General features: G+C 46.6%; 6 protein-coding genes; 3 read left to right on the top strand and 3 right to left on the bottom strand.

Moving 5' to 3' along the window:
* Positions 1-2,106: 2,106 nt before the first annotated feature.
* Positions 2,107-3,603, top strand: FFUJ_00190 (related to neutral amino acid permease; the record flags this gene model as incomplete). XM_023573570.1 has 2 exons in its annotated part: positions 2,107-2,897; positions 2,946-3,603. 2 exons carry the CDS (start codon positions 2,107-2,109, stop codon positions 3,601-3,603), a joined length of 1,449 nt encoding a protein of 482 aa, XP_023425269.1.
* A 666-nt stretch (positions 3,604-4,269) lies between these two features.
* On the bottom strand, positions 4,270-5,894 carry FFUJ_00189 (uncharacterized protein; the record flags this gene model as incomplete). XM_023573571.1 has 2 exons in its annotated part: positions 4,270-4,824; positions 4,959-5,894. 2 exons carry the CDS (start codon positions 5,892-5,894, stop codon positions 4,270-4,272), a joined length of 1,491 nt encoding a protein of 496 aa, XP_023425270.1.
* Positions 5,895-6,022: 128 nt separating this feature from the next.
* Positions 6,023-10,911, bottom strand: FFUJ_00188 (related to vegetatible incompatibility protein HET-E-1; the record flags this gene model as incomplete). XM_023573572.1 has 4 exons in its annotated part: positions 6,023-6,153; positions 6,759-9,833; positions 9,957-10,518; positions 10,570-10,911. The coding sequence occupies 4 exons, from the start codon at positions 10,909-10,911 to the stop codon at positions 6,023-6,025; spliced, it is 4,110 nt and encodes a 1,369-aa protein (XP_023425271.1).
* A 1,705-nt stretch (positions 10,912-12,616) lies between these two features.
* FFUJ_00187 (related to nicotinamide mononucleotide permease) lies at positions 12,617-14,187 on the top strand (the record flags this gene model as incomplete). XM_023573574.1 has 2 exons in its annotated part: positions 12,617-12,750; positions 12,804-14,187. 2 exons carry the CDS (start codon positions 12,617-12,619, stop codon positions 14,185-14,187), a joined length of 1,518 nt encoding a protein of 505 aa, XP_023425272.1.
* A 1,039-nt stretch (positions 14,188-15,226) lies between these two features.
* Positions 15,227-16,269, bottom strand: FFUJ_00186 (uncharacterized protein; the record flags this gene model as incomplete). XM_023573575.1 has 2 exons in its annotated part: positions 15,227-15,948; positions 15,996-16,269. The coding sequence occupies 2 exons, from the start codon at positions 16,267-16,269 to the stop codon at positions 15,227-15,229; spliced, it is 996 nt and encodes a 331-aa protein (XP_023425273.1).
* Positions 16,270-16,958: 689 nt separating this feature from the next.
* On the top strand, positions 16,959-24,557 carry FFUJ_00185 (related to heterokaryon incompatibility protein; the record flags this gene model as incomplete). Its single annotated transcript, XM_023573576.1, has 1 exon — positions 16,959-24,557. One exon carries the CDS (start codon positions 16,959-16,961, stop codon positions 24,555-24,557), a length of 7,599 nt encoding a protein of 2,532 aa, XP_023425274.1.
* Between the last annotated feature and the right edge of the window lie 1,498 nt (positions 24,558-26,055).

Raw genomic sequence — 26,055 nt, forward strand, 5'->3', positions numbered from 1 at the left:
GTGAGAAATCGACGGAGTCGGGAAGATATTCGCACTCGGCTCAGATCGTGTGGCAGCCACCTTTCAAGAGACCCAATTATGGCTGACGGGAATTTCCTAAGGAACACATATGGTATAAGCTTAGTAGATGCCAGGACGGGCAATTCTTTTTGACGTAACCCATTGTTCTATATGCTTGTGCTGACTTCTTAGAATCGACTGCGGGGAAGCTCTTCTCATTATAGACTCGTCATATTAAGCACCATATTTGATGCGACACGTAAGCAACCTTTAACTGTCGAGGCTCATTGCTATTGGCCGTGGGACTGTCGAGTAGTCGTTTTCGGATGTTGGAAGCTCTAAATTGATATGTGGCTTGATCCGAGATCGAAGGGCCTGATTGTCAGGGTTGTTCAATTTCAGATTAAGGGTCAATACGAATGAAGAGAAAATGATCGCTGTCCAAGATGATACCGTATGAGTTGGAGGATATTCGTCTGGTGGCGTTGACCAATTGAGTTGATGTTTGGATGCTCATCAAGAACGTGGCTATGACAAGGGTAACCACTCGCGGCTGATGACGGATTTTAGGTACATTCTAGAGTCATGCGAGGGAGAAGAAATGTCTCGATTGTCCGGTAGTGAGCTGTACCAACTCAAACAAGGTTCAATTCCACTGACCAACGACAACAACCCGAAACATAGGTCACTCGCGTATGCAAGAACGTTGCATCGTCAAAAACACTGTAACATGGTGACATCTCCCTGCTGCAGTGTATGAAACGCCACAAGGATGAGAAATAAGGTTATCAGATCAACAAACTCGATCGCCAGTGTCGCAGACTACCCTGCAGAGACTCAATTCAATTCCGCTCCCACTCCAGTATTACCGACGTGTGACATCCGTGAATGAAACGTGTATTCAGTGATGACAGTTGAGAATTACATGATGATTAGTCACCCGTCCATGCTGCGCGAAAGAAACTGTCGCTAAAATCGCCAAGACAGCATCGGACCACCGCTCGCCTCACAGCAACTTGACAAGCTTGGCAGCAAAAGGGCGCCGTCCACGGATCTCGCTCTTTGCGGCTTACCTTCCTCCTCCAGCATAAACTCCAACGGTCTCGGACATTTAAATTACAGGAATAACCATAAACCCGCCTCATCTAAATCCGCCCTCTAACTCAAAGCAGTCACGTCGCGTTGCGCAAGGATCTTCACGCGGCCCGTAACATAGAACATTCCCAGAAGCAATTTTTTTCTTCCATCCTAGTTTTCATCATGTCACCCAACTCCACCGTCAACCTCCGATCGGAACGCGAATGTGGATTTCGCGTATGTAAATGCCCAGCTTTTCGACTCCATTTTCTACGTAAAAGAAATAACCACAAAACACGAGCGGGTTCCACTGTCCTGTCAGATGTTGTGAGCATCAAGAGCTGACATAACCTTAAAAAAACTCTATTCCAGCGAATTGGGTGTGCTAACAGAAGCGGGAAAAAAAGGGAATAGTGGCGAGATGATTGGGAATAAGTGCCGTACGGAGTCAGGGCCGGATACTCGGACATACGTAATGCTCCACTGGCTGCAAAATTGAAAGGTTTGACGGAGGCAAAGGCCCCACTGTTCCGGTGCTCCATCCGGCGGAGCTGCCGGGGTGGCCGAGGACCAATCGGCGGGGATGTATCTACAAAACATCAGCATCTTTTGAGATCACCTACCTTTGAGTTCTCGTCAAGGGACCTTCCTATCTTGTGTTACAGACGAGGTTATCACGTAATGAACTGAACAGCTTCACTTCCCCCACGGGGTCTCTACGACAAGCTATTCTCTTGAGTAATTCCATCTCTTGTAATGCTACACCTGTAATTGGACCCCGGAGCTCACTCTTCCCCATCGAACCACCAAAAATGTACATCATAGCTCCCGCCACAACCTCCGATCGGAGGTCTTCTCGGCCTGGGGTATAACATAAAAGGGTGATAATATGGAGAACGACGGGCCGCTAATAACGTCAAGTCCGCCCACGACCCTTCCATTGACTTTTCCTTTTCACCTTCTACCTCCTTTCCCAATTCACTCTCCCCATTCAACGTCGTCGGCTACGCAGGACCGTAGCACCTCACAATGGGCATCATGAAGTTTTCAAAAAAGCCCGTCGAGCCTTCACCGCTGACATCTCACCCTCCCGAGTCCAGCGCCTCAGACACAGAACCACCAAAAGACGAGGCCGATTTCCAAGCTGTTCCTGCTGGTACTGAGGAAAAGGGCAATATCTTTGATCAAGGCGGGAAGAATTACAGAACCCTTGGACGATGGGATACCGTCCTGATTCTCTTCACAAACCAACTCGGTCTTGGAATCTTATCCCTCCCCTCAACGATAAAAACCCTCGGAATCGTCCCCGGCATAATCGCAATCCTCGGCATCGGCGCACTATCGTGGTACGCAGCGTACGAACTCCTCCAATTCTACCGCAAACATCCCAATGTCGTCAGCATCGTCGAAATGACCCGCATCGTTGGCGGCGCATGGTTTGAGTCCTTCGCCGGCTTCGTCATGATGATCCAAGTTGTCTTCATCGTCGCTTCAGCTACAGTCACGTTATCCGTTGCGCTAAACACGCTTAGCAGTCATGCGACGTGTACTGTCATCTGGATTCTTGTGGCGTGTATCGCGTGTTATATCTTGTCGATACCAAGAACGATGAAGTTTGTTTCAAAGGCGGGAATTCCCAATGCTGTTAGTGTTGTCGCGGCTTGTTTGATCGTTTTGATCAGCTTGGCCGTTTCGGGACCTGCGACTGCGCCGGAGGGTTGGCATAAAGAGATCAAGGTTGTTGGAAACCCTACGTTTCGCGATGGTCTCAATGCTTGTTTGCGCGTTGTGTTCTCGTACGCTGGCACATTCACATTCCCGTAAGTTCAATCCTCGAAGACAAAATGAGTAAAGCTGACTGTAGACAGCTCATATATGGCCGAAATGAGAGATCCTGCAAAAGACTTCCGTTTCGCTCTCGCAGTCCTCGAGATCGTCAGCACCCTCTTCTACATCGCCATGGCTGTGGCTCTCTATTGTCTCGCAGGTGATCTCACAACCTCACCCGTCCTCTCCGCCGCATCCTCCATCCCTGCCAAAGTCGCCTACGGAATCATTCTCCCAGCCGTCGTGGCAACGGCCCTCTCAATCGGCCATACAGGCTGCAAATACGTCTACGTTACCGCGATGCGACAAATGCGCGCAACCCACCAAGTTACCGACAACAGCGTCAAGTCTTGGGTCACATGGATCTTGTCCGTAACTGGATTTTGGGTCTTGATCTTTATCATCTCGAATGTCATTCCTATCTTTGACTCGATTCTGTCGATCACGGCTGCGACGACGATTCCGTGGTTTACATATGGCTTTGCGGCAATTTTCTGGCTGCATCTTAATAAGGGTCTTTATTTCTCAACGTGGCAGAAGGGACTGCTTACTGTGGGAAATGTTGTCATGATTGGTCTTACGCTTTTCATGAACGCGGGAGGATTATGGGCGGCTATCACTGAGCTGCTGGATCTCTTTGCCAACAACGAGGATGGCATTGGAGGAGTTTTCTCATGTGGAGATAACTCCATCTTCTGATCCAAGCCCCATAGAGAGTAAATTAACTTTTAATTGTTCATCTTATCCTCAAAACAATTGTGCATAGGGTTGGATTAGCTACCTGCGCGAAATCATCCCGTTCACTATTTGACCGTGACACTCTCCGTTGGCCATCCACACACTTATAGTTACGACGTGAACATGGAATGACCTTGACGCATCGTATCTCATTCATTTTGATAGATAGATTGTAGTACATACCGAGATCATTACCAGATCGCCAACCTCAATCAACGTGACGGTATTCATTCCCTGTTGCATCCACAAGTAGCACAACCACGGTTCTCTTGGATTATTTCCTTCCTTCAGCCGTCACATACCTCGTGATTCCCGGTGAGCCCCAAAATAGTGCGTTTCCATACAGCCCAAAAACAGACCACACTGCTGAACAACAACATTGAATCTCATTCGTTTAAAGCTGTTCATTGAGCCCCAAAAGAATGATTTCGTCTTGGGAAGCGTCCCATATACCCTTCAGCTCACAGAGTCAGGTCTGTTTCTGGGATCCTCCAGTGCACGCTGTGCCATTCTACCCGCATATGCGTCATCCAGGCACCACCCATCATTCTCCAATGGCATGCCATAGTAGCCAGATAGGCCATCCTCACCAGTTCGCAGTCGAACCCTTCCGAGCACTCCGAGCATTTAAAGCCACCGTAACCGTCGGTCACTGAGCTGAGTCCAAATATCAGTCAAATCGCGTGTGATGAACTTTCCAATAGGGCGGCCAGGTTCGTGGGTGTACTTGTGAAACTCGTGAGACCAGATAGTGCCGGATCTCAAGCTGTTCCCGAACTGCGACGTAGGACCAGCCCCGGTGGCATCGAAGAAGTCGTTCGAGGTGTGTTCGCCTGAGGTCTCCTGGAGAAAGGCGATTCGAGCAATAGGCTCTGGCATGGCGATTTCGATCGTTTCGCTATCCTCGGTGGGGTATGATGGTGATCCTAGAGCTCGCAGATCAGGCATCCCAACCATGGCTTGCTGGGTCTCAGATAGACGGAACTTGTGAGGTATATCCTGGGGATACACCATCTTGCTGCCACTCATCATGAAGGGGTAGAGACCAACGCGTTCTGCCACAGAGATCTCAGGGTCCCTGGCCTCAGCATCGAGTACATACCAACGCACCCGTGCAGAGTCGATCGCGTCTTCTTTGACGTTGTATACGCTATTACGGTTGCATGGGACGAGGATGTCGTTCTAATACAGAAGGTGTATCAACCTGAAGGGATGAATGAAGCGGAGACACCGAAGGTGCTCATGAATCTTCAGCCAGTGCTCAAAGTATACGATGAAGACTGCGAGTGAAACAGAGGGAAGTGGCTCCGCGATACCGTATTCGAGTATCTTGTCGGGGTGTTCTTCGATGTGTCGACCCAAAGCTGAACAGCAAACAGCATTGCGGTGGCATTAAACTTGTCGCCTGAATGGGCAAGTTCGTGGTACAGGCGCGCTGGGTATCTCATATTTGATATGTAAGGCGCCTTGTAAACAAAGTCTTGAGGCCCGTTGTGCCAGAGATGGGCGCGGGGAAGAACTTCATAGAGTTGACGATTTTCAGGCCCATAGGGCTCATCCGGAATGACAGATCGTTGGATGTTGGGCTTCTTGTTGGGTGGAATTTGCTTATTGGTTGCTGGCTTGATGCGAGTTAGGGTGAAAGGAGTTCGTCCATTATAAAGCGACTGAGCAGATTGACGGGCCAGATCCTTCGCGCCCTCGACGCTCAGATCTCCTCCATGAAGCGCCCTGATCCAATCCTTCTCAAGCAGAAGCAGCTTGAGCGCCCGAAGATTTCCGGGGACTGTGATAGAATGATGAAGGATAACCTTAGTATCCGCCAGAATGCCTTCTGAGATAGTCTCAAGTGTTAGACCACCTAGATGCTCGCCGTCCATGTCCTCCTGGATATAAAAGACTTCGGGATTGATGCTCGCAAGCACAGGCTCTAGAGTGTGCGCCGAGTAGCCGACAAGCAAAGGCCTTGGAGCTCCGTAGTCGAAGGATTCTTCAGAGTAATGCACATGCATTGATCGCTCTGCAGGATCTCCAGGATAGGAAATCTCCCGATCCCAAAGAAGTGTTCCACGATTGAGGACTTTGGCGTATGTCCATTGGCCCATGGGCTTCTGGTTGCTGTCGAAGTAGCCACCACCTTTGAGCTTTCCGACGGTCTCGGCGATGACCTCGTTGTTGTCGAGCATGAGCTTTGCTTTCTTTCCTTCCATGATGGTGTGCACACCTCTCCAGGGAGGTGGCTCTCGAGACATGATAGCGATGCTAATGATGAGCGACGTTACTTAGCGCGAAGATGTGAGAGGGGTAAACACAGCTCACTACTGATCAGGCGCTCGATAAAATACAACAAGGGAAGAAATTGCAAGAATGTCCTTGAGTTTCAGGCTATCAAAGTATCGGTGTCGCCAACAGTTCCGAGGTGGCCGCGGTGTTGTAAGGTGTAAGCGCTGAGGGCGATGTTGTACTGGTTACGGCAGAGAAGTGAAGACTGGAGGCGCTTTGTCTGAGATACTGAGAGGAAAGGAAGTCTCTTGAAAAGAGGGCTCACGTGATCCTAAAACTTAAGATGGGACGATGCTGTCACGCGGTAACGGATTCTAGCTGGCCGTGCCAGGCAGTGGCATGTAGGGGCTGGATCTGATGTATTTTATGGAATCTGCAGATTAGCTTCAAAACAACTCCCAAGAAGATGTCATTAGTGAATTTCAGAGGTGCTTGTCGTAACCTTATAGGCGACAGTCTTCCCCATAATCTTCAGTGCCAAAACGAAAACATTTAACGTTGCCTAAAGTAATGCAGATTTGTTGATAGACCGTGACTTGGAATGAAGCAGGTGTTAAGTCCATAATCTACATATTACATTTTTGCTCTTCGTTATGTCCTTCCCATCAAGGTACAAAAGAGAAAGTGATGACCGCACAAGTTTTTGTAACAAAGAGGATTGACCATTCCAAGAAGAGCATGCCCACTCTAATATAAAGAATATATGCTAAACGTAAATATTAAAAAGACAGATAGATGTAAAAAAAGAAGTAGCACCTTCGTGTCAGTCATATTAGTGATGTGCAGTCTAGTAAGAGCAACAATTACCCCCTTGGCACAATGAGCGATCCTACCATTTGTATCACCTTCACTGCCATTTTTGCCATAAAAGTCCTTGAAGCTGTACTGCTTCCACAGGCTATTTGTCTTCATGGAACATGTTGCATTCCGGATCCTGTGCCGTACAGTAAAGGTGCTGGCTGAATGATAGTCATCATTAACAGTGATCATGAGGAAGTAGCCTGGCCGCTTCCTGGAAGCCACTGACACTTGTGCGATCAAACTGAATTTACGCGGTAGTATTCCAGGAAACTGCCACCGTTTCATTCGGTAGCGAAGAGGGGGTTGTGGTGCCGAAGCCATATGTAGGCTCCACACGATGAAGAACCATGAAAGAGGTAGAAGTACATAGTCGCCTTTTGAGTGCATCCAGGCTACTGAGATCTCATGCTTTTCTATCCCTGTTTCAAGTACGGGAGTTGATGATTCGAGGTGGCTATAGAGTGGGAAGTAAGTATTGAGCCCTCTGGTGACCAAAAGCTCGAGAACCTTGCGGTGTTCGGGCTTCCAGATAGTGTAGCCTAAGCGGCTTTCCAGATCCCATTTGCGTTGGTACCAAGGACGCTTTGAGTCAAGATAGTCTCTATGCCCCGCAATAACTGAAAATAACATATTGCGGAAGAACCCCCTGTATCCTTGGTTGACATCAATACCAGACCTATCCAGGAGCAAACGGGAAGCACGAGGTCTCCCGTGAAAACAAGCTGCAAAGATTGCATTGCTTAGCCCATTGTCCACACTGAGGCCAGGGTTTGCTCCGTAACTAATAAGGCGATCGATTACTTCGGGCGTCTGAACAGCCGCAGCCCAAGCAAGTGGTGTTGGAAGAACGGAACTCTGCAGAATCTGGTTGACGTCTGCCCTTGAATGGAGAATCCGCCAGAGTCTTTCTGAGGAAGGAGTATGAAGCCTAATTGCCAACGATAGTAGACTTTCCTTGTTATCATTACGGTTGATGATCATTCCTGATTGAAGAAGCAGTCTCCAAACCCCATTACCAGGGTCAGACTCCACAGCTCTCAATGCCGCCACTCGGTCCTGGTGGTTGGTCAAGTCCAATTGAGCGCCCAAAGCCACCAAGGCCTGGATATTGGGAACACACATACGTTCCAGTGCTTTGATTAGAGGTGATATTCCACTGAACCGCTTGTTAACATCTGCACCAAGCTCCTTCACCAAAAACGGAATAAGACTTGCGTTGCTGTTCCAAGTGGCGATATTGAGAAGAGAGTTAGGACTGCACAACCCCCTATCGGGAACCAGCAGTATCTGCATAGTATCTTTGCATGCATACAGAGCAGCTAGCTTGAGGGCACTTTGATGTTGCTGAGTCGTCTTATCGTTGATAATTGCTCCCCTATCCACGATTCTGCGTACAAAGCGCCTTTGATGTTTACTGTTTGAGCATCGCAAAGCCAATTTGAGGGGTGTATCAGACCCGCTGCTATCTTCAGAGTAACTCACATCTGAGTTTGCATTCATAAGCGTGTCGAAAGCGGTGGCGTAGCCACTTTTGATAGCCACTGTCAATGGTCTTGGAGAACCAGTGTTAATGCCAAAACCTCGTTCGATGAGATGCTTCCATATATTCTCATTTCTGAACCTTATGGCGAGAGCGAGAGCAGAGGAATTACTCCCTACGGAAGTGTCAAGAGTGTCCCACCAGTCCCGTAGGGAATGAAACAGTCCAAAGATCGCTGCAACTTCCAAAGGTGGGGAAGCAAGGCTCACGAAGCCAGTTTCATGAGGCTTGCGGTATTTGAAAGTGGATAAAACAGATTTCCAAGCTTGAAAAATCGGACTTTGTACCTCAGCTGAGCCCAAAAACTGCCTTAGTTGATATGCAAGTTCAGTATTTGTAATCGCGGGAGAGTCAGCTAGGCCTACATGGCGAAGACCTTGGATAATAATATAGTCATTTCTGACTAGACTACCGTCCCAAACTTTCGCTCGGGCCTTGCGACTTGGATTGTCAGTACCATCTTCTTGAGATGGTGAGCCGTCTAGTGACAATGTGGAACTAAGGCGTAGACCCCTTTGGAGGAACTTGAGAGAGCAGACCGAGGTATGGTAGTGGGCTTCTGCCAAACTGTAGTGGTTCTTTTCGATATACTCTAGAGCCGATAGGTGGCAAAACCGCCAGACATGAAGCTGTTTATCCAGGATAAGTAGGTTACCACAGATACTTTGGATCTCTCGATCATTTAGCTCCTCAATAGGTCCAATAACGTTGGCTTCAGGATCTATCTGCATCATAGTGGAAAGTTCTCCAGTCTGCAATGGCTTGAGCGCGCAAAGCACCCATTGTATAGCATTCTTTGCCTGTTGTTTCTCGTACTCGGACTTCCGCTCGATCTGATGCCAAATGATTGCATATAAAGCCTCAAGACCTTTAGGGGCGCTTGAGAGGTGTAATTTGATGCTTGACTCGTTCCATGAAGCTGCCTGGCAGAGCTGTTTTACTTGGAGAGCAGCCCATTGAAACATGCCTTCGCTCTTGTTACGGAAGACTGACTCAATATCTCGGTGAACATGGGGAGCCAAATCGTTCCATCTCGAATCTTTGGATAGTCTTTGACGGACAAATAAATTGATATCCTCGTTGTTGTCCGCTGCGAAAATCCTGATGATTGGTTGTTGTTGAAAATGCCGCTGGATGTCGTCATCAGTCCGACTAGAAACAAATAGACGAACTCCCTGATTCTCATTGGTGACCGCTGCTAGGGCTTCTAAAAGCTCCCACCTGGAGTCTCTATCACATTCATCAAGGGCGTCCACGATTATATTCGTCCGCGAATAGTCCTTTGTGACTATATTGATCAACCGTTGACAATTGGGAATGTCGAAAGTGGTGCCAATCGCCTCGAGCCTGTCGGGAACTCCTCTCAAAGCCCGATGAATTCTCCCAGTTTGACTTTGCTTGGAAGTGGTAGAGAGCTGGCGTAAGATACTTCGAAGGATATTTTGAGGCTCCCTCCTGGTTCCCTCGTCTCGTTTACAATAGAAAAAGGCAATTGCCTCATCGTCTTGGGCATTTTCGACACAATGATCGATGATCCTAGAAATCAAGAATGTCTTTCCAGAGCCAGCTAATGGATGTTAGCCTTGTTGCAGGGTGCAGAACCTATACGCACGGTTTCCATATAAGACTGTTACCTTTGAAACCCCCTTCGCCCACAGCCTAAACGTGTCTCGCTGCAATACCCACTCACATGTGCCCTCTGTCCGCTTTCGCTTTATCTCTTCATGATGCTTTCGAAACAAAACATCTGATATTTTCCTAAGGGTTCGGATCCGTTCCTGTGTGTCGACCCATACGAGTACCTTCAAGACATGGCCGTCAAGATCGGCAACAGATCCCTGGAGCTCTTCAAGCAGATTGATATACTCAAAGGACATACTAAAATCTGATATCCTCCTACACTCCTCTCCACATTCGATGACTTGTTGATGCTGTGCCTTGAGTCCGTCTAGGAAGTCCGTCGGCTCTCTGAAATTGAACAGTGCGACTATTCTTTGCTTAGTTTTACCTCTGGTCTGAGCCAAGTGGCAATACCAAAGAGCATCGAATATCAAGCTGTAGAGCTTCAACAATTGATCTTCTAGATTTACGATAATCTTTGCCCCTAAATCCGCAACTTTCGTTGCTTGTTTGTAACAGATGGGCTGCTGCGCGTACACCAACTCAAGCACATACCCAGAGAAGACAAAATGCGGTATCAACGAAAGAAGTCGAACGAGGCTGTCTGTATGCTCTTTCCCAGCCAATATTGCCTTCCTTGTCGATTAGAACTCTTTTTTGACAGTGAGGGACACAGTGCTAACCTGCAGGACAAAGCGAAAGGCGGCCCAAGGGAGGGCAGCATGTAGAGGATCAAAAGAGGACGCGACATCCCCGATACTTTTAAACTTGTCGAGCCAATGAACCATCCTATCGAAATAGCTGGCCAAATCCCATTTGTGGTTAGTAGTCTCGATGACCAAAGATCGATGATGGTTCTTCTCTAACTGGCCCTGTTTTTGCCTAGCGTGGCCGATGATTTCGTCTACCTGTTGAGTTGCCGTGAGCCCCAGCCCCAAGCCTCCTGAAATGGTTTGAAGCCAGTCTTGGACTTCTTGCGAAAGTCCTTCTCGAGCTTCTTCCCATAGACAGGGTTTCCGGGACATTTCGATCACACAGTCAAGCTATCAGTCGCCTTGGTATTAGAAAATCAGAAGCAGGACTCCCTTGGGTAGCACAAAGAAAGGTAACAGTCGTAATTATACAAAATATGGGATTGCGGGGTCAATAGAGCATCGCCACGTTGCTTGTTAAATTCTTGGCTTGTTCCGTAAGGTCTCCGCCTGTGCCCTTTGGCTCCGATTGGTACCAAAAAAATCTTAACCTCCACCCCTGAGCATTGCGAGAAAACAAAGTGGGCTCAACAGCAGTGGGCATTTTGGATCGCAGACTAGCTATCAAAATATCGATAATGTAGAAAAGCACTTAATAGCAGTATGCTAAAAATCCATTTCTAACCCACACAGCAATAACCAATATCATCCAAGCAACTATATCTTATGTTTCCAATTGGACCACGTATACCACAGTTCATATCATTGCATTTGCAATGCGGCCTCATTATGCAGTCATGTTACACAGCCACTGCTGCTGATCATACCACCAACTGGTTAGAGCCCAACTTAGGCAGCATATAGTCAGTCTTCAAAGGAGGCTTTGTGCCATTTCACTAAGACTCGACACGTTTCTTATTATTGTCCGTAACGACCGTCTCTGAACCTATCCTGAGTCTCGTTCCCAATATGGCCAAAACCTTCGGCGTTGCTGACAGCGCATTGGGAACGGTTTCTCTAGGGCTTCAACTCTACACTGAGATATCTAAATAACTTAACAGTGTGGGAGGCCAGGATGAAGATCTTAAGCTTGCAAATAATTATGCGCAAAACTTTCAATTACGATTAGTCGCTAAGGATCTGGGCTTCTAATGCGGGTATGACCTTGAAAGAGCGACTAGTCAAGGCCAGACCAATTGCGGGGCCGCCGTTAGCGATTTGTCGAAAATGGTTTCAGGCTTGAAAAGCGAGGATCCTATACCCAATAGTCGTACTTCAAAGTCCCGGACTCTATGTCAAACTAAAGTATCCATACGAAAAACGGAACTTATAGAGCTTAGAAAAACGCTATTCAATACAATCAGCATTCTACAGTTGCGACTTTATGCAACCATCAAATCAGATTCACCCACGGGGATCTACAGCACAAGAATATCTTGGTCAAAACGACTGGATCGGATGAGTCACCAAGACATGAAGTCGTGATCATAGACTGGGAGATCTCAGGGTACCCGAACAGAGTACGCGAAGCCTTTTAAATTGATTCTAGTTTATTATCAATGGGGAAAGAGTAGCATGTTCTCCAAGCAGATCCATTCATGCTTTGATAGGACCTCATAGGCTCGAAGATGCTCACGTGTAGGGTATCCGAAAATTGATCTCTAAAGCGATGATCATTGATCGCCGAGCCCCGCAGCTCATCAAGTTCCGCTCTCTTTCAGGGTCGTGATTAGCTGACGTGAAACCACTATACCCAAGATGGATCAACTGGCTTACAGTAGTTAGCCCGGGCCGCAAGCCGGCGATCAGATAACGTACTGAACCCAATTCAGTGCGTTTATTACTGCAATGGTGCAGATCCTCAACAGCCATCTCAATTTCAAGGCAGGTAAATGGATATTCACCACGTCAGTGGAGCGGGGCATTCAGCTAGCCACCCGTACTCAACTTGACCCTAATGCAGTGAGTTATAAATCACCAAGGTCCCCCAGAAAACCTGTGTCTCACACCCCAATCGATTGTCCTCTAGACTCTGACCATGGCTACCATGTCGTCCCAACATGAAGCCCATGCGGACACCTCTAGTGCGAAAACGGGAGGAGTAGAGGAGTCGCAGAGTGAACTACCTATCTGCGACTGGACTGAAAAGGCTGAAGTCAAGCTAAGAAGAAAGTACGTCAATCTTCCCTCAACATCGCGTGTCGGATACTCACATTTTCAACCAGAATTGATTTCACAATCTTACCAATGCTTATGCTCGGCCTTTTCGCCCTTCAGCTCGACAGAGGAAATGTCGGCTACGCCATGACAACCAGCTTCACCGAAGATCTCGGCATAAACAACGACAACGTCAACACCGGAAACCAGCTCATGCTCGCAGCCGTCGTGATCTTCGAAATACCCTTCAACATGGTGCTATCCAAAATCGGACCGGCGCTTTGGCTCATCATCCAGATTTTGGCGTGGGGAACAATCGCAACGGCGCAAGCAGCTGTGCATAACAAACCTGGGTTCTACGCCACGCGCTTCTTGCTGGGGATGTGGGAGGCTGGATACTTAGCTGCTGCACTGACGATTCTTGCGTCTTTTTATACGAGGAAGGAGATGGCGATGCGGGCTACGCTGGTGTATGTTGGGAATTACTGCTCTGCAGGTGTAAGCGGACTACTCGCGGGTCTGATCTTCAGAATACCGGAGACGAGTGGCTTGAAGAAATGGCAATGGCTTTTCATCATCGATGGTCTCTTCACGCTGGCCGTTGGCTTCGTTTTCATCTTAATCATGCCTCGCTCGACTACCAATACGCTGCCGCTGGCGGGCGTCAAGTGGTTCGACCTGTTCACAGCTGAGGAGAGGGATATCCTGGCCAAGCGCGTCATTATCGATGATCCACGAAAGCATGTAAAGCTCTCTGGCATCAGTCCCAAGACTGCACTACGCATCCTCTTGACCAGCTTCCCAATGTGGGGTCATTTCGGCATAAACGTCATTTCTATCACACCCAAAGGCGGGTTGGTTTTCTACACGCCCACGATCATCAAGAACCTCGGTTTCGGGGCTTCTACTGCGAGTTTCCTGGCAGCCGTTAGTAACTTTGGCGTTTGCATCTTGGCCATACTTGTATCTTGGGTGAGCGACAAGACATTGTATCGAGGACCTCTCTGCTTACTTTGCGGCGTGTACTCACTCGTTTTCTCGGGTGTGCAATTCGCTGTTGTTGGGAGCTCCGACGTCTGGATGAAGTACGCTATACTCACACTTCTGGGTTCAGGAGTGGCAGTATCTCAGAGTCTCAACGATGCGTGGTTCAGCATCAACACCGAAGATCCGCAGGTCCGGTGCATCGGGCTTGCACTGGCTGTTGCGGGGTCGAACGTGGGAGGACTTGCTGGACAGAACATCTTTGTGAAAAGCGACGCGCCGTACTACCGAAACGGCTTTCTTAAGATTTTGTGCCTCTACGCGGCTAGTATTGTACTTGTTGCTGGGATGATATTTTACTACTGGAATGACAACAGGAGGATGGAAAAGTCTGGAGAGCTTGAGGAGGCCGCGGGAACAGAAGGCTCTAGCGGAGTCAAGAAGAGAAGAGTGAAGAACCAGTTGTAGAAGATATCTTGATACAGATGTTTCTGCCTCGAGTATGTTCAGCATGGTGCACATAAGATCACGACTATAGGCTTTGACTGAAGATACAACACCCAACTCGAAATTCTGATGTTATAACACAATGACTGACAGCCTGCTGCAGCGTTAGTGCTGGATGACTCCATGCGAGTCATGGAGATAGAGCAATATCAACTACTAAATCCGTATGTGAAATCCCATCCTGGACTCTGCCTCATACGGCTGCAGGCTATTTTGCATAGCAGGCATCGTGGAAGGTACTTATGAGTCTGCGTTTAACCTCTGACTTAATTAGGGCCTAACTGACCTTTAGGTGGAAGTATAATGGAATTAATGCAGTACATGAAAAAGATCAATTAAAGATCTTTTAGGTAAGATAAAGGAAGAAGGCCAATATAGCCAATAAGGATAGACAGACCTATAGACAGTATTAGTACTACTTAAATAAGGCAGTAATTATATTATTAAAGCAGATAAGCCTTATAATATATTCAACTGGCTTACTCTAAAAGCCTCATTATTTAAGCATTTATATTTAAAGTTAAAGCTTAAAAGCCTTATATAAGGCTAATAATAAGTAGAAAAACAATAAGTTTATGTATTATATAGCTTTTAGAAGCAAAGAATCTAACCTTATGCCATACTTATTCTCTTTATACCTCTCCTTGAGCGCATTAGTCCAGAACTCAATATTTTCAGTATCCTCCTTACGCAAACGTAATGATCCAGGGAAGAATACCTCAAGAAGTGCAGAGCCAAGGAGCGGAAACCTTTCCTCTGCCTCCTTCAAAACTTCAGCGACACGAAACCCTTTAATGCTGACAGGTCGCTTTCTAAGATGCAATCCCATCGCAGCTGGAGAGCGCGGGATACTTGCCGCGATAAGGTTCTGAAAACTCCCTAGTATTCCAATTGCGAGCAGGTCTGTCACCGGGTGTTATTAATTGCTGAAATAAAATATCACAAATACAGAATACAATGGTTGTATGTGTGAAGCAGAAAGGAAAGTGAGAAGGGCTTTCTAATACTTACACCATGTATTCTGTTCCATCCCGGCGACCGTCACCAGCAGCATAACCCATAGTAAAGCAAGGACAGAGTTCCATATTTTCGTTGATAGAAAAGCTGGTGCTGTCCGAGTTCCGCGTGCCATGACTTCGAGGTGTAGTCCTACTCCTTTCTTGCCGAGGATAACTATAACACTGCGAGAGCCATTTCCTTCAGTGATTGCGACAGTCTGTCCTCCCTGTTTCGGAGCGGCCCATTTCTCACTTCGCCACTGCGGTAGAGATGCTGTGCCGACGGCGAGCAGGTTGCCTACTACTGTGATCATAAATGTGTCCCACTGACCATGAATACCCCAAGGAATAGCTGCAATGCCGAGCTGCATGACAATGACGGCAATACCCATATACCACACAAAGTCAAGAGACGGAATGCCGTGAGTAATGGGCTTTTCGGGAGTATTCTCCTCGACTTCGTACACAGTGATACGAAGTCCCTCGAAAGGTCTTTTTTCCTTTTGCATAGATTCTTTCCTAGAATAAGTAGACGCAGCTTGCTCTTGTAAGTCGCCTTGTTCTGCAGATATATGAGGCGCCTCGTCCTTCAATCCCTTATCAATGTTATCGTTGAGGTCACGCCATAAACGACCTAGCACCCAATTCTTGGTGAGTCGGCTGTGTCCGCTGTTGACGTTAATGACTGTCAGCATGGATTCAGAGTCCGGCATCAAGCGCCCATCTGCATTGAAGGTAAGCATCTGTGGACCAAGTGTGATCGTTACATACCCCCAAAGCTAGACAGTAGAGTTGCAGAGGCATATGCCACCCATCCAAAGGAAAAGGCGACGGGCGTCATGGTCCGCCCGGCAAGCTGCGCAATAGCACATTTGACGACTTCTGGACCAATGAGAAGAAGAACTGAAAGGATGTCTCTGGGATTTCGCCACTGCGCGGCCAAATATGCTGCCACGCCTGAGGCAGACGAAGGTGGTGTATTAGCCCGACTTAGGAGTTTCGTTGTAGGCGATGATGCCACCCAAAAGAGCCATAACGGTGCCATTGTGAGATTGTCTTGTTTGCGAATGATAACTGGGATCTTGTTGGAGGCTTTTGCCTCGTTCAGGTGAGTTGGATAGTAGTGGAACCTTGAAGATTATGGAAGAGCAACTCTGGATCCGGTGACAGAAATTATCTTGGCTATATGGACACATGCACAAGTTCCTTTTGTCTTTCGTCCATTTGTTCACCTTTGAGCCGGCCTCTGGCTTGGCGCTTCGGTAAGACTTAGGTCCGGGCCGCACCGTGTAAGCAGTGGCTGTGAGGCAAACCAATACCATCACGTTCTCCAAGTCAACAGCACGCAGCTGCTTCAGGAAGAGGAAACGAAGAGTGCAGCTCTTCCAGGATTTTTCAGCTGGCTCTCACGCGCACCAATCACATCTCGGGGATTTCCTGCAAATATCACACCATGGCTTGGGGCTGAGGCTCACCGAGTTTGAGCGGCCCAGACAGTCATTTATGACAGGACGAGAGACAAGCATCCCCGTGGAATGTTGTCTGAGGCCAAAGCCTGCAGTGCAGGTATCTCTGGGCTTTCATAGAGGCCCACAATTCTCCACGGTGAGCAGCCGCCAACCATTAAACCATGCTTCTCCTCCATTTATGTCCTTTTTTGCATTCTTTGCTAATATACCTTAGATCCAAGTATTTCCTCATTGACATCACGTAACGAACGTCAAATCTATCATGATGCCTCTCCGATCGCATTTGTTCCCGGGGCGTTTTACAGTTTTTGAAGATGATGATCCTTACATCTGGGATCAGAGATTAAGAGAAGAATGGTGGGATGATATGCGAATGTCCGGGCGGCATTTTCGCAGACAACTCCGGCTATTGTCAAAGTGGCGGGGTGAACCCCCTTCACTGCTGCCCGACCAGTCCCCATCTTCGCAAGATCCTGACATGAATCTGCCCCCATCTTCTGGTGCTGCTAAACTTCAAATTCTGAGTGCTCTTAAACGCGCCAAAGACCTCAAGCTCTGTCTCCGACGGATTTGGGCTGTAGCAGCAAGTCTACCAGACAGAGAAAACAGTCTTCCAGCGCTTATTCCGCTATCTGACACGTTTTCTATCCCTGGTCATGATCGAGAGCGTCACGAACATGAGCAATGCACCTTTGACTTCTGCGAACAGTCAAGAGTCGATTTCACATCCGTGATTCAGCGTCATGAGCCGCCATGTAATGGAGAATGCAAGAAGATTTTGTTTCCATTGCAACAACTTGATGAGCAGGTGACAAGCGGACAACCAACCGCCTGGAAAGCGAATGAACCCTCGCTTCTAGAAGCCTCCAAACCATATATGGCTGTTTCACATGTCTGGTCAGACGGCACAGGCTCTGGAATATGGGGACCAGGCCAAGTGAACAAATGTCTTTATGACCTGTTCGGCGAAATTGCCCAGAGCTTTCAGTGTGAAGGATGCTGGTGGGATACTATCAGCATACCGCTTGAAGATAAGGCCCGCTCTAGAGCTCTTGGCAATATGCATTCTAACTACAACAACTCGAGAATCACCCTTATTCATGATCTTTATCTTCGTCAGTGGGAATGGATTGATGCCGAGACCGCTTGTTTTGCTATTGTTATGTCACCATGGTATAGTAGGGGGTGGACCGCATTGGAACTCGCCCAATCTCACAAAGTCAAGATCTTGTTTAAGGAAAACAACAACACTAGAGTAATTAAAGATCTCGACGTCGATATACTTGATAAGGCTCCGGAGAATCACGCCACAGCCAACGCCATTCGAAAGCTTCGACATGCTTCCATAGACGATTTTGGTACTTTACTGGCTATTCTCGGTGCCCGAGATACATCCAAACCACGAGATGTGCCCATAATCTCGGGTCTATTAGCCGGAGTGGACGTTTCGGGCCGCCTTTCACAACAAGAGATCTATCAGAGAATTCTTCGCAAATTGGGTGGGATTGCCCAAGGACATCTCTTTCACAACTCTGCAACAATGTCTGCCCCGGGATTCAGTTGGTGCCCCACCAACATTTTGGACATGCCCATGGCCCAAACTGACTCTGCTCCACTACGGATCTGGGAGAACGGAGACATTGAAGGTGTTTGGAGAGTACAAGCAATAGACACTGTCAAAGTTGAGGACTTGATCATGAGAGGAACGCATCCATTAACTCAAGTGGCTCTCGAGTTAGCCTTTGGCGGAGAAAGTATGAAGAAACACATTCTCCTATTAGAAACTTGTCAGCCAAAATCTACTAGCAATGAACACCGGGCACTGCTCGTGAGGATTATGGAGAGCAATGGTGAGATACAAGCCAAGGTTGTGGGACCAGTGTATTTCCGCACAGGTCCGGACAGCCACAAGGAGAGTTCCAAGAAGTCGCCGCAAGTCAATGTGAGAATAGGTAGCACTGATGGGCTGAAAGATGTCACCGGCAGCGCATGGGATTACGTACAAAAAAGAATCTTTGAGATGAATTCCAGCAGAAACGAAATAGCAACTGGTCATGTTCGGACGAGCACCAAGCCCGGTGCTTCAGCAACCGAGGAGTTTACTCTCCCTCAGAATCAGAAGGCAATCTTCTTCTCAAAAGAAGTATCACTTGATGAATTATTTGACAAGGGCCTCCAACAGCCACCAAACCCCAGAAGTTACGAGTCCGAAAGCGCGGACGAGACCGCAATGTACTTCTACAGTGTTGCTAAAGAGACGGATACACCTCCACGGGCACTTTTCTACGGAAATAAGGGGTTGGTCAAAGAGTCCAGGAATTGGCTCAAAAATCCCGAGAATTCTAACATTGCCGAGACAAAGAGCGTATTGCTGACTGTCGGAGATGACCGTCAGCTGCAAATTGACCATGAACGCGAGGATTGTGAGGCTTTAAAGAAGGAATTGGCCGGAGAAGCGCTTTTATGTGCGGTGGAAATCGGCGGCGACACTAACGTGAGCATGAAAGCGATGATCACTCTACTACTGGATATCAAGGCTTCACATAACCGAAATGGTTCAGGGCAGAGACCTTTGGAGGTGGCGATAGAACGCATGAGCTGGGAAATCGCCCAAACGCTACTGGAGCACGAATTAAATTCGGCTCCTGTTGACCTCACCACTCTCGAGTTGGCTACAAGATACCAGGACAAGCCTTCTACTCTGAGCCGCCTTTTAGTTCAAAGGTGCAAGGACGTCAACGAGAACGACAAGATGCAGCAGCGAACTGCCTGGCACTACGCTACTGAGAGAGGAGATCGCAGCATGATAGAAGCTCTCCTTGGGGCGGAACAAGCCAACCCGTATACTCCAGATAACAAGGGAAAGCTGGCAATTCACTATGCGGCAAGCAAAGGCAAGGATAATATCCTGCGGCTATTACTTCAACATGCCAAAACGGAATCTCTCCGTAAGGACACGCCTGTTGGAGAATCTGAGGACAAGGCCAATAGTACTGGTACAACCGAGAATGGCACTTCCAACAACGATATCAGGAATACGAGACCTCAAGAGAGTCGTTATGTGGACATGAGGGATTCAAAAGGGCAGACGCCACTGCATTTGGCAGCAAAGGCTGGCTATAAACCTGCCGTATCGACTCTTTTAGAATTCGGAGCGAATTCCAATAGTAAGTCCTCGGATGGGCAAACCCCTCTCCTGCTGGCGGTTGAGAGAAAGCACTCTCAAATCGTGAAGTATCTACTAGACTCCGACAAAGGGAACTACGAAGGGGAAGAACTCGATGACGCTCTCTTCATCGCTGCGAGCGGAAAAGATGAAGAAGTCATCAAAAAGCTTTATGAGAAAGGAGCTCGTTACAAGCGCGGTCTGGTCACTGATGGGAAAACAGCCTTGCACTGGGCAATACACATGGGACATGAGACTAGTGCTGAACTTCTCGTCAACGATTTAGAGGACGAAGATGTTGATGTCGAAGATCCAACCAAGCAACAATCGGCCCTTTTGATGGCATCAGAAAAGGGCATGACCTCTGTAGTCGAACTGTTGCTCGCGAAACATGCCAACATTGAGCTTCTGGACTCCGATAAGAGAACAGCACTGCACCTAGCCGCCATGGGACCACATCTCGAGACTATAAAGAAATTGCTCAAGTCATCTAAGTGCCCTGTGAATAAACAGGATCGCCAGAAGCGTACACCTTTACACTGGGCAGCTCTCAAGGGATCGACGGGTGCGATAGAACTCCTTGCCAAGCAAGAATATTGCAATACTACTTTCACGGATGAAAGTGGGCGAACAGCTTTGGTAATAGCCGCGGAAATGGGCCTCCACGGCATAGTAGAACTGCTACTTCAAGGTGGAAGCGGAGCAGAGGAGGCTCTCAATGGCGCTGCCAGCAATGGACGCAAAGAGGTTGTTCAAAAGATTCTTCCCAAGATCGAAAAAGACGATGTCAAACATAGGGCCTTGGAGCTGGGCGCAAGGGCGGGTCATGTGTCGGTCTCAGTCACGCTGAATGACAGCATCAAGGACTCTAACTTGAAAGCTTCAACATTTCGGATGATTCTGTTTGCTGCTGCCGCTCACCCAAGCCAATTCGACTTTGATGATCTTAAGAATCGCATTGAAGATCCCACTATTCAGGATGATAAGAAACAATCCTTACTAATGGTCGCTATTGCAAACGGACACACAAGACTAGTCAAACACCTTTGTTCTTTACACGACGTGGTTGAATTGAGAGACATAGAAGGAAGAACTGCTTTGATGATAGCAGCTCTTAACAATGACGGGCGCTCAGTGCGGCTTCTACTGAATCAAGGGGCTGACCCCTATGTTCAGGACAATAAGGGCCGTACAGCGCTTCATCATGCAATCGAAAACGAGTGTTTCAACAGCTTTGCTGGACTTTTGGCCTTTTCTGATCGTCAGCTCAGGACTATCCAAGATTCTGAAAACCGCACAGTTGTACAAATTTCGCTTGAAAAGGCACGACAGTGGGAGCTATCCACACAGGATGCGAGATTAAAACTATCGCGTTTGGAAACATTGACGAGTATGTGTGTCTTTCTCATCCGCCGTGGCATACAGCCTGAAATTCGAGACAAGAACAAGCGAAATGCCTTACACTTGGCAGTTTCTTATGACTTAGCCGAGATCGCGTACCACCTCCTCCAATCGAGACAGTCCGGACCACGAGTAAGTAATCTGGACACGCAAGACGTGGAGGGCCGAACACCATTGCTTTTGGCGGCTTCGAAGGGATATTATTTTCTCATAGAATTGATGCTCTCCGAAGGGTTCGAACCTAACACCAGAGATGCAACTGACGAAACTCCGTTACTCCTAGCGTCTGAGAGGGGGAACTTTAGAGCGGTAGAAGCCTTGCTTGAGCACAATGCGGATCCCAATGTTAGAAATACGCATGGCAGGACCGCTCTGTCGCAAGCAGCTCAAAACGGCTATGACCGTCTTGTGCGTTGTCTTGTTGACAACAGTGAACGAAAAGTCGAGCTGAATACCCAAGACAACATGGGTCAAACAGCCTTGATCTTGGCGGCCGAAAATGGCCATGAAGACATTGTCAATTTTCTGGTTGATCAAAACGCTAACGCTGATATTACGGGATACGACGGAAAGAAGGCCTGGCAGAAGGCTGTGGATAAGGGCCATGCATCCGTGGTTGAGACCCTGCTCTCAAAAACGATTTCTCCAGTCAGAGATAGACAGGCTGTCAACGAAGCACTACTTCTGGCATCTAGAAGAGGCTGGGGTGATTTGGTCGGAGTCCTTCTGAAACAAGAGGTGGATTTAACATTTCAGAGTAAAGGTGAAGAGTTAACAGCGTTACACATGGCGGCCATGAACGGGCATCAAGAGGTCCTCAGCAAGCTAACAGCCAAGGGTGTTGAAATCGTGATCAAGGACCTTAATGGCCGCACCGCTCTATTCCTAGCAACGGAGCAAGGCTTTCCGTCGATTGTACGTCTTTTACTCGAGAGGATGGAGATCAAAAGTGACCTTGAAGCGTGGATGGGCAAAGAGTCACTATTATTTGCAGCTGGCAAAGGCTATGACGAAATTGTCGACCTACTACTCAAGAGTGGAGTAGACTGCAATGCTACCGATGAATCAGATAAGAGTGCAATGGCACTGGCTGCTGCTAACGGAAAAGAAGTCATCGTTCAGAGTACGTACTTGCTTAGCCGATGCCCCCATCAACTACTCTTTATATTTAACTCCTGCTATATCATCATATTCCCTTTACTCTCATATGGATTGTTAACTAACAGGCAGCTCGTTGCAGTGCTTCTAAAACGAGGAGCCAGTTGGTCCATCAAGGACAGGAATCAGAGAACGGCATTGCACCACGCGGCCTGGGGAGGTCACCACAGAATTGTCGAAAGCATATTGAATTATAAGCCGGCCACAGTTAATGAGAATAGCGGCGTGGGAACAGTCTTTCACGAAACAGTAGTCCCCAAGGTCGAAGTTAGAGTCGATTCCGGTGGCGCCGATAACCTAGGACAATCAGCCCTACATCTAGCAGCGGAAAGGGCATCAGTGATGACAGTTCAGAAGCTTGTTCGTCATTATGTTAATGTCAATGCAAGGTGCGAAGACGGCCAGACAGTCCTACACCGGGCAGCCTGGGGGGGTTCGAGGGAAGTGGTGGATCTGTTGCGGAGAAGTGGCGCGGACCCTTTTATCCGCGACAACCAGGGCAAGAAGCCATGGCATATTGCAGCTGAGAAGGGCCACCAAGATATTGCTGTGGAGCTACTAAAGGAAGAACTCGATGTTGCCGACGACTGCATCCTCGACCAAAAAGGGCTTATCTTTGCAGCTCGAATGGGCTACACCGATATTGCACTCACCCTGTTGAAGCTTAATGCCGAGTCTAATGTCAAAGATGAGCGTAAAAGAACGCCATTACACTGGGCAGCCTCACGCGGCGATGATAAGTTGACAGAAGAGCTCATTGCTCACGGCGAGGTTTTAATCAATGCGTTAGACCATGAACGGCGTACAGCTCTTTGCCTTGCTATTCGCAATGGTTGCACGACCACGGTCAAGATTCTGCTTCAGAAGGGTATCAACCCAAATATTCCTGACTCAGAACGCCAAACCGCGCTGCACCATGCGGCACAGAGAGGAAATGAGGAGATCACTCAGATTTTGTTGGATCACAATGCCGATCCTCACATTTATGATAATAACCATGTGAGGCCGTGGCAGCTAGCCGCCGACAAGGGCTATCACCAAGTGGTGCGGTTACTTCTAACGAAGGAGATTAACCTTTGTAAGAAAGTCCAGAGGCGAGAGGAAGTATTTCTGAAAATGGTGAAGCAGGATCTTGTTCCCATGGTACAACTATTTCTTGGCCTTGAGGTGGACAAGGACGTCAAGGATCCTTTCGGTCGAACGGCTATTGCTCTTGCTGCCAAGCACGGTTCCAGCAATGTTCTCCGGCTACTTCTCTCCAACGATGCAGACCTAAGTATCGCGGATTCACGGAGACAAACAGCATTCCTGTGGGCGGCAGAGGCCAAAGACACCAAGATTTTGAGTCTACTTGTGGATAAGATCAAAAGCGACCAGAACCTCAATACAGAACAACGACAAGAAATCGTAAATCACCAAGATGCGAAGGGAATGACAGCACTGCTCATTGCAATAGAGAGGGACAACGACAAAGTAGTGAAGCTACTCCTTGAAAAGTGCGGGGAATTCATCAACGTCAACATACCAGATGCAACGGAAAGGACCGCCTTACAATTAGCAGCAGAGACGGGCAAAGATAACTGGGTTCAGCTTTTGTTGAAACGCCAGGCTGATGCAGGACTTAAGGACAGTTTCGGGCGGACAGCGCTACTTCTTGCAGTGGAGCAGGGACATATGGAAGTGGTGAAGACCCTGCTCAAAGCATCAGAGAACCACGTTGATGATGCCGACAAGCAGAATCGGACACCCTTGCATGCGGCTACATACCTGGGCAACCAAGATATGGTAAAGGCGCTACTAGAGGGAAAGGCTAATCCACTCATGAAAGACGACCGCCAACGCTTAGCGCTGTTGCTGGCGGCTGAGAATGGCGACGAAGCCATTGTCAGGCTGTTACTAGAAAGCCACAATCACCCCCCGGACGAGTCCCAGGAGTGCAAGGATCAGGATGGGCGCACTCCACTGTTGTTGGCCGTAGCTAATGGGCACAGAGCTGTTGTCGAAAGGCTACTTGAACACTTTGGCGCTGATTTCACCATTGAGAGAGAAACCGGCAATCGCTTGCTGCAACTAGCAGTAGAGAGCGGTAATAAAGATGTTGTATTGCTAGTAGCACAGAGGTTGCCGAAGGTAGAATGATTTTTATATTTAGAGATTGAATTATTAGCAGTCTTTAATTTATTAGTATTTAATTAATTCTTATAATTATAATATACTTTTCTTTCTATATTATTAATATTAATACTATAACCTTAAGTCTTTAACTTTTTATAATAATATACACAATAAGCATGCAGTATAGATAAGTGTATAGTATAAAAATCCCTTACCTTATATTAATACTATTAAATTAATTAATTCTTAACTAAATAATATATTATAATCTATTAATAAGGCTTATATTCTTTTTATATTTTAGGCCTATTAAGAAGACCTAAAATTAAGTCTATAATAAGCTATATTTCTCTATAATATCTACTTTTATACTCTCTACTATTAATCTTAAGGCAGGTAAGCTTAAGATAATTATATCCCTAACTTATAGAAACTAATTAATTAGAAAGAATAGCTTATAGTTAAGTATATTTTAAATCTAGATTTATAAGGATTTCCCTTTTAATATTATAATATTAAAGAAATAGTAAATTAATTATTTATTAATTATAATATAACGTGGTTAATAAGTGAGTAGGTTATCCAAGTGAGTAGGTTAAAAATCCCTCACCCTATAACATTTCTATTTAATTAGATAATTATTAATAACTTAACATATTACAGCCTTTAAATAAAGCTAGAATACTTCTTGCCCTTTAGGCCCTTTAAAATAACCTAAAACTAAATTTATAATAGGCTATAACTAACTATAAGGTACTCTTTAAGACTTTATATTACCGCCATTATAGCATTTAGTTATAATATAATTCTATCCTAAAATCGTAAAGACTATTTAATCTAGAGGAGTAGATAATAATCTAATTTATTCTTAACCTAAATTCATAAGGATTTCCCTTATAACTGCATTTTATAGAAGAAATAGCTAATTCCCTACTAGCTAACTGTAATGCATTACCTATTGGCAAGCGCTAGGCTTATAACTTTATAAAGTAATAACTAAAGCTAAAGATATATTTATTTTAGAGATATAACTATTAGAAAGCTAAATATAAAGATCTAACTATTATTTACAGCTAGTTTAAGCTTATATAGAATATAATTATAAAGTATAGTATCTAATTAAATAATATCTAGAACTTTAATAAGATTGGCTTTATAATAGGCCTTATTATGGCCGGAATGGCTATTATAGGTTTAGAAATATAAGAAAGGCTAAAATTAATATAGCCTAAAAACCAGAAATAGATTACTGTAATTCAGGCAATTAATATAGAAGGTTAATTAATTGCGCCATTTATTATTAATATAGGCTAATATTACCTTACTAATTAATACCAAGAATGCAACCTTCTAGGCAATTAGGTTATTACAATAAGCTAAAATAGGTAGATAAATAATAAGCTAGGTCTTAAGTAGCTAAAGCACTTTAATTAGTCTATAACTAACTAATTAACTAATCCTTATTATCTCTTAATCCTTAATAGTTATAAAAGCTACTATTTAGCTGATTTTAAGAGATATT

Source organism: Fusarium fujikuroi, chromosome FFUJ_chr01, assembly GCF_900079805.1.
Source record: "Fusarium fujikuroi IMI 58289 draft genome, chromosome FFUJ_chr01".
NCBI lineage: Eukaryota > Fungi > Ascomycota > Sordariomycetes > Hypocreales > Nectriaceae > Fusarium > Fusarium fujikuroi.